General features: G+C 34.7%; 1 protein-coding gene across 2 annotated transcripts; it reads left to right on the top strand.

Annotated features, from left to right (window-relative positions):
- Nucleotides 1–347: 347 nt before the first annotated feature.
- Nucleotides 348–8,058, top strand: pacc1 (proton activated chloride channel 1). Of its 2 annotated transcripts, none has more exons than XM_083924148.1 (8): nt 348–464; nt 2,255–2,357; nt 3,443–3,652; nt 5,616–5,770; nt 5,861–6,003; nt 6,220–6,361; nt 6,446–6,553; nt 7,500–8,058. In XM_083924148.1, exons 1-8 carry the CDS (start codon nt 429–431, stop codon nt 7,659–7,661), a joined length of 1,059 nt encoding a protein of 352 aa, XP_083780274.1. In that variant the 5' UTR covers nt 348–428; the 3' UTR covers nt 7,662–8,058. The 2 variants fall into 2 exon arrangements, with proteins under 2 accessions (XP_083780274.1, XP_083780273.1); XM_083924147.1 differs by having other exon boundaries at nt 2,255–2,363.
- Nucleotides 8,059–8,630: the final 572 nt, after the last annotated feature.

Genomic DNA, 8,630 nt, shown 5'->3' with positions numbered 1-8,630 from the left:
ATGGATAGTTAAAAGGGCTTTTATGTGAACTAAATTGCAGAAATCTACAGTTATAATGAATACATCACTGTAGGTTATTTGGTTAAAAGCTCCTTAAAGGGAATGTAATTAATGTTTATGGAGAAAATGAATAAGGTATTTTTTAGCTCTGTTTGTGACGTTTGAGTCTGCAGCGTGGACTTTTACGAGCTGCACTTGAAGGCAGCACAAGGTGTTGTTATCTCGGGCCGTCCTGGTAGAAACCCCCATGGGTGTGCGGCGTGTCTTCCTTTAGAGAGAAAAACCGGGACCTAGACAGGGGGAGATTATATTTCCTTTAACATGCATCTGTTATTTATTAAAACTAGTTTTCAGACTTAGCAGAAATAACCCAACAGTCCCCCTGAAGAGCAGAAACCGCTTTTTGTAACTGAAGGAAGTGCAGAGGAATGCTCGGGAAAGAAAACTCCCGGTCATACCAAGAGGTAGGACAGCTTCCTTTGTGTTTACAGTCAGTGTTGTGTTATGTATTTTAATGTTTGTGTCAATAATCAGAAGTCTGCGGTTTGACTGTAAACTTCCCGACATGAGGGGTCCAGAAAGTGTGCGGCTCTCTGCACGTCATGTGACTGTCCAGCTGACGGCTGCTGTTCAAAACTGCTTCCTAGATCATGAAATAAGCTGACTGCATGCTTTCTGAGAGGCTGGATGGTAATTGACTGGAAGTGACACTCTGCTATTTCAAAAGAAAAACACCATGTTCGCTCTAACATATCTATACATGGTCGTTTTGGCGGATTATTGCAATAATACAGATGTAGAAAACACTGTAATTGATACCTCGTGAGCCACAATTTCCAGTAGTACTTTAGTAAAAGCAATGGTGGGAGAAGTGAAAGTAATAATGCCACACTGCAGAAATACTCAAAATATACTTTAAGTACAAAAGGTAAAGGCATTATGCAGAATGACCCATTGCACAATATTATATTATAATTATTGTTAGAATAAAATAAATATCAGTGTTGCAGCTGATTTTATTTTCTTTATATACTGCTGTGTAACTTTATCTTAATATATGTTATTTCATTTGTTGATCATATTTTGTATTAACCATCTGAATCTGTAAAGTAACCAAATACATGTAGATGCGTAGATGAACTGATGAAGCCTCTTGGATGAGAGGTGAAACGTCTTCCTAGAAAAACAACCAGTCCAGTTGCTTTTGACTGAAATTGCATTGCGGATAACGATGACCTGGACGAATGAGAACATTCACAGGCCCAAATACATGTAGGGGAGTAAAATATAATATAAAATGTCACTTGAGTAAATAAACTTAGTTAATAACCACCACTGAGTAAAAGGTTGGAAAATAACTAAGTAGATGTATCCATTTGTGCAGCTTTATAATTATTCTCCATTACATTTCAGAGGCAGATATTGTTCTTTTTACTATATTAATGTGACACAGGAAATAGAAAATAAAAAATCAATACCAGTTCCAATATCAGGTCAAAGTAAAAACAAGGATATCAGTGAAACTACATCCCAAGTCTTTCATTTTGGATTTAAAACAGTTCGTTCAGTTTTATTCCCTGAGTTTTAAGTTCTAAGTGCGACGTACAGTATTTCAAGCATTTCCCAATTCTGTTCGGGAATGTGGGACAGGAAGCATAAACAAGTCCATCAAAGCAAAGTACTACAACAGTCAAGAACATATATAATCAAAATATTATAATAAAAATGAATTTGTAAAAGATACTTTAAAGAATAGAAAATAATAATAATAATAAAGTTTACACCTTTATATCATAAAAAGCAAAGTGCATTAAAACAATGAATAAAATGACAATGATAATAATAAGGTATTTTATGTTTAATGAATATTATTATTATCTTTATTATTAATATTTTTTATCCGTTTAAATTTGTTAAATGTGGAAAATAGTAAATACATAATTGGAAAAACAAATAGGAAACACAAAAAGTGAAAAACAACACAAGTATGATAATTATCAAATAACGATAATGATGGTAAATTAATCAAAGTGATCTGATCTTAATAATACATAATAGGCCTAATTTATTTGTTGATTTGATTTTGTATTATAAACCTGAATCTCTAGGAAATAAAATGTTAAATAAACGTAGTAAAGTAAAAATATTTCCCTCTGAAACGTGGTCAAGAAGAATAGAGTTCTAACTTTTGTTGAAGGTTTTTTGTAATCTTCTCCTCCGTTGCATCATGGACTAAAGTTCTTAACCCTCACAGTTCGATGATGATGATGATGATGAAGACACGCGGTCTCCAGGCTTCTTCGACGACGACACTGAGGGCCCGGAGCCCGAGGAGCCGAACTGCAGCATCTCACAAGGTGATGGTGAGCAGCGGCGTGGCACAAGAGAACGCTCTTATCTAAAACATCTACAGTTTTTATTTCAGTGTCTCATAAAGGTCCAGGAACCTAATTTAGCACTACTGCCTACTTGGGGAAAAAGTTTATATATATATATATATATATATATATATATTTCATGGTGATCTATATATGTATAGATCACCATGAAATATATAAACTCCCCAGGTGATTATTTACATAAACATACTTTTTTCTGAAATGTTATGTTTAAATAGAGTATAGAATATGATATAATAGAATAGCCTTTCTTATCATTGTATTGCATACAACGTAATTAGTGTGCAACCCCTTTGGTGCATAAGAAACAAAATAAGTACAATTTAAAACAACAATTAAACAAACAATTTAAGGCACTTAAAACAATGAAAAGGGGTATATAAATATAAGAATACAAATCTAAATAAGCTATATACAAGGGAAAAAAGGAAGAATGAAGTGGAGTGGTTACATTACTGTGGTATCAATAGTTAGATACATATAAGTATTGCACACTGGAACCACTTGTGTGAAAATTGCACATGGTAAATATACTTTATAATATATAAATGAGACATTATCTTATGAAATATGTGCTAATTTTATTGCTACATTTCCTCTTTTTATCATTTCATAAATCAGAAAATACTGCCAACAGCCATAAAGAATACAGTTTTCCCATGTTTTTATGAATATAAGTTGTATAAACCATGCTATGAATGACTTAAACAAACCCCTCTGTAAAAGAAATCAGAATAGAGATAGGAATTAAAAAAACGAGTGAGGAAAAACTCATTTTGAGAAAAGAACCTTTACATATTTTTTAAAATCGTACATTTTGCGACTCACAGGTAAATAGGGTAAACACATCAACTAAAAGATTTCACCATGAAACTTCCCCGGTTGATTACTGACATTAAGACAATTACTTTTTGTATTACAAGTTTTCGGACATGTTATGTTTAAATATGCTTATATGCTATCTTATGCTGACTGGTGGAAAGTTGTTTTTCTCTGTAATCTCTTGACAGTCGGTTTGACCTCCCTGCATACTTTCATTACAGAGGATGACATCAGCACAAACAGTCCGCCCATGAGATTCAGTAAAACCTGCCTGAAGAATGTCTTCACGGTGGTGCTCATCTTCATCTACCTGCTGCTGACCGGGGTGGCAGTGTTCCTCGCCTACCAGACCATCTCGGACTTTCTGGAGAAACTCCACAACCCTGTGATGTCTGTCACCTACCAAGAGGTGGACTCGTTTTCACCTCCAGGTTGGTAGGAATAATACGCAGGGAGGGCCGATTGCTTGGGACCAGGACGGGGTTAGGTAACAGCCGATGTGGTGTCAAGATATTCAACATGTCAATATTCGACAGTTCAAAGTAAAAGTCCTCATTATGCAGAGTAAAAGATAGTATTGGATTCATTCTGATGCATTAACAGTTAAAGCGCAATTCCAGCGTAAAATCATCTTTGGTCTTACATTCATCAAATAAGCCCTAATTTTCTGTGTAGAAAATTAATTCTCATGCTGCTGCAGAGGTTTGCTGTTATTTTGAATAGTATTAGTTATTAAAAAGACGTTTTAATGCCTTCACCGTGCTGCCCCTAATCCGTGTTAGCCACGTCCGGCTGTAAGCGAATCTCCCTGATTTCTCTGTTAACAGTTGTTACATGAAAACGACTGCCTCACTGGCTTATTTGATGTGTGTAAGTGCCGAAAAAGGCCATGGGATAATTTTACGGTGGAATTTATACTATAAGTATAATTATACTTTAAACAGCACTTCAACAACAAGTTTCTCATGCAACATCTTTCAAAAAAGCAGAACTGTGCCTTTATAAGACAGCAAATGTTTGTCTGTTTGCTTAAAAAAAATCACTTTAATGGATGAAAGCACAATCAAGGCTGCAGAATCAGAATCATACTTTATTGTCACAGGGTGAAGTTTGGTTTTTCAGTCAGTCTCATTTAACATTTAACAGGTAACACAGAAAACAAACGACACATTTAAATGTCCACAAAACAGAGAAACATACAGCAGCAGTGCTACCTTCTCACCAGATCCTTCAGGGCCATGATGGCATATGGAATAAAACTTTTTTTTAAAACACACAAAAACCTAACTTTATCAAACTGATTTGCGATTAAAAAAAAAGAAAATTTGCATGGAAAAATATCTTTTAAAACAACATATGTGAAATTCATGGCACAGTATAAATAGGACCCAAAATTAGTTTGCCATACGAATACATGCATCAGAAACTCATATCGAGTTCGCCAGTAGCGGAAATACAACGGCAAGACTTCGCCTCTCTATAAAGCAGAAAAGCTAAAGAAAATAATCTTTATTTATAGAGAATTTTTCAAAACTGACGTCACAAAGTGCCTCACAAAGCTGCAAAATGAAACAGTCAGGTTTTAAAGGAAAACATAAATATCAATACTGCACAGGGAAGGTAAGAAATGTTTTTTTTTAAGGAAATAAAAGATCAATCTGAATAAAATCAAGAAAGGCTCTCGGGTTAAAGTATGTTTTAAGAAGGGACTCAAAGCAGATCACATGGAGGATGATCTTTGTGTCTTTCAAGTTACAATAGATCGTATTTGTGAAATATTTCTAAGATGATAAAAAACAGCTTTAAACCAGACGCACTTGCAACAGGCTTGATGTTGTCATATAGGGCACCAGCTGAATGTAGAATTAAAATACCTTTTTATCACAGAGATATTTTGCTGATTTGCACTCAAAATGTTATGACAATGTGGGCATTGTTCTTTGGGCATCATTTGGTGGATTTCTGACGTTACAAAGTTTCACAGGGACTTCTGCCACTGAGACAGCCAAACACCATTAATCTGAACGCAATACTTACGTTCCTGTGACACACACCTGGATTAAAATTTAACTAAAATACCTTTAAAGAAAAAAAAAGACACCAATTAATTTTGTGTCGATTGTGTCGAGTCTATTCGAATATTTGACCAGTCGTTGCAGCTCTAATTCATAATAATATATATTTCTAACTTGTAAATTCTTATTTATTATATATTTGTAAAGTACTAATTACTGTGTTTAACTTCATATTTAGGGTGTTCTTTCTATGTATTCTATGCGTATATTTCTGGATTTTTCTGCATCCACTATGCACAAAACACCAGATAAAAACTTCATTCTGATTCTGATAATTGTTGGTTTTTAATTCTGTTCCTTCCTTTCTGTCTTTGCGCAGGTATCGCTCTGTACCCGGGCAAAGCTCAGCTGTTGAGCTGCAGACATCACTACCATGACTACATCCCTCCTTTAGTGGACCCGGGTACGCATCAGGAAGGAGACTGTGAAATTAAAGACGTGACTTACTACGGTCCATTTACCAATCAAACTGAGGTCAGCCTCGAAAACATTCACTGCTGTTTTCACGGACATAAATGACGCATTTCAGAAACCAAAGATTAACTCTCATCTCCGTTGTTACAGAGAAGAGCTCTGGTGGTGCGCGGCCCGTCTGACGTCAGAAACAAAGAGTTGATCTTCATGCAGTTCAGTCACAATGAAACCAAAGAGGACTTCAGCGCCATCACTTACATGCTTTTCGCAAAGTTCAGCGACTTGACTGAGAGGTAGCTGCAAATACGTCATAAAGTGTGCTCTATACCTACTCTGTAAAGTGTCCTGTGATAACTTTTGGTATGATTTGGCACTATAAATAAAATTTAATTGAATTGAATTGAAAACAAACCGGCACAGATCCTGCGATGTCTGACTGCTGCGATACCTCATTTGGGTCAAGAGGTAACATTTCCATTTTTACTTTTGACATCTGTTTTTCTCTGCAGTGTAAATAAATCAGACTTCATGAGGGACTGTGAGAGGAACTACTCCATGTGGACTTTCTCCGGAGGATTCAGAACTTGGGTCAAGATGTCTTTAGTGAAGACGGCTGGCAAAAGCGATGAAGCTGTTGAGTTTCGGCAAGAGGTATTTATGTCTGACCAGTGCACGCATACTTACATACATGGTGGAAATTGCGTTAGTTTCATTGTTTATGGTGTGTTTTTTTAGTCTGCTGTGGTGAAATTCAATGATAAAAGGCCTGAACCAGAGCAAATCAATCAGCTCTTCTTTGCCGTCTTTGAATGGAGGGATCCTTTTATGCAAGAAATCAGACTGGTGAGTTAAACATATGTTGTCTGTCCATATCAGAATTTATATATATATATATATGGGATAATGTAGAGTGAGCAACCCGGTCAGGGTTTAATTTGCAATAATGACCTGCTCGCTCAACATTATTCCGCTTATTACACAGCTACTTATTAAAGAAATAAATAATTAGACACAAAGTATTGTGTGTCATCATGCAAAAATGTGACCCTGCAGATACTGACTGTCACTTAGGAGGTTTAGAGTATTTTGTCAGGTGTTTATATGTCTGTCTGCCTGTCTGTCTGTCAGATTTCTGTCACTGCAACAGCGTCACAATGTTACTAAGATACTGTCATTAAATGTTTAAGGCTGGACCCAAATATTTCAACTACTCTCTGTTTATTAGCACCGTACATCTGAAGCTCAAAAGAGGATATTTGGGGGCAGCTCTAGCAACGTAACAGGTGTGATGTTGAGGTCAAAATGAAGGGTAGGGTGAAAGACGGTTGCGGTTGGAGCAAGGGCGCCATTTCTCACTTTACGCCCCTGGTTTAATTTAGTTTAAAATGATTTTATTGATTTAAAAACATGGATGAATATTTTAACATGGGGATCCTTTTTAAAACAAACATTTTATTTTATTTTACTATTTATTTTATTTTACTATTTATTTTATTTTATTTTACTTTTTATTTTACTTTTTATTTTACTATTTATTTTATTTTATTTTACTATTTATTTTTTTATTTTTTTATTTTACTATTTATTTTATTTTAGCCGTATTGGTTTGTAACCTATTGTGGTGTTTATTGTTGGATTTTCACATTTTATCTTTTTTTGTTATTGGAAATAATATTAAAATGATTAATAAAAATATTGCTGTAAAAAAAGAAAACTTCCTCCAGAGTCTGTGATCAGAACCAATCAGAATTGAGTATTCAACAAGGCAGTTCTGCTTTCTTCTGAACAGATCGTGACCGCAAACCCCTGGAACTCTATCGCCATCCTCTGCGGCGTCTTCATGGCTCTCTTCAAAGCTGCTAATTTCGCCAAACTCACGATTCAGTGGATCATCAAAATGCGTAAGAGGCATTTGAGGAACAAAGTTCGGGAATTGAACCAAATAAGCTGAAACACTTTGCAGAAAAGCACTGATGACGCAATCAAGACAAGATCCAAATTATTGAAATTAGTTTTTTTTGTGTTGTTTCTTTTTTTTAGGTCACTACTTACATTGTACATTTTTAATGGTTGGTAAAGATGATCAACATTAAAGAATGTTTCTCAATATCTGTGACATGTTCTAACTGGATACTGCTGCCAGATTGATAATTTTCAAAACAATAAAGTGATTTTTTAAAAGTTGTTCTTGCATTTCAAAATGTTTTTTACGTATGTAAAATAAATTGTTGCTGAAAGCAGAGACACTCAACATGTTTGTTATTGTTTGAGAGCTTTATAAAGGATGTTTAAAGGTATGACTGTTTCAGGTGTAAAACTGAGAAAATGTGAACTTTGGTAAAACTGTTGCTGGATTTTATCTTCTTATTCTAAAGGGAATATTGTAGAATGAGTACTTTGTTTGAGTCCTAGTCCCACATTTCACACAGCATTATAATTATATTGATAATTCTGTCAGAGTGAACTGCTGTTTTTCTGCTAAATCTGTCCTGTCTGAACTGTCTTTGTACTGATTTTATTTTAACATAATGTAAAAATGTATCTGTGTGTTCATTGTTGTCAAAATGTACTTGAAATAATGTATAATTGTGTTCTTCAATATTGTATCTCACACGCTATGCTGTTAGAAATTTGGGCGAATTAAAATATATTTTTATGCTTGAATTTTGTGTTATTATTTTCTGAAATGGGCCATTTTGCATTATGATTACTTTTATTTTTTGTACTTTAAGTACATTCTGATGCTATTCTTTTTGTACTTTATTAAGTAACATTTTGGACTTTTAACTTGTAACAGAGTATTTCTACTGAGTGGCTAACTTTACTTAATTAGAAGCTACTACTTCTACTTCCTTCACCACTGTCCAATAGTAAGACTATCTACTGAGTGCGTTACTTGTAAAACTAAATATAATAATAA

This window comes from Echiichthys vipera (genome assembly GCF_963691815.1).
Source record: "Echiichthys vipera genome assembly, chromosome: 12".
Lineage (NCBI taxonomy): Eukaryota > Metazoa > Chordata > Actinopteri > Perciformes > Trachinidae > Echiichthys > Echiichthys vipera.
Note: the sequence above shows the minus strand (reverse complement) of the source record. Positions and strands in the feature narration are given on the sequence as shown.

Coding starts and splice junctions, on each gene's coding strand:
- pacc1 (XM_083924147.1), top strand. CDS start 429: ATGCTCGGGAAAGAAAACTCCCGGTCATACCAAGAG. Junction 3,653..5,615: donor GGACTCGTTTTCACCTCCAG/GTTGGTAGGAAT, acceptor GTCTTTGCGCAG/GTATCGCTCTGTACCCGGGC. Junction 6,004..6,219: donor TTCAGCGACTTGACTGAGAG/GTAGCTGCAAAT, acceptor TTTTCTCTGCAG/TGTAAATAAATCAGACTTCA.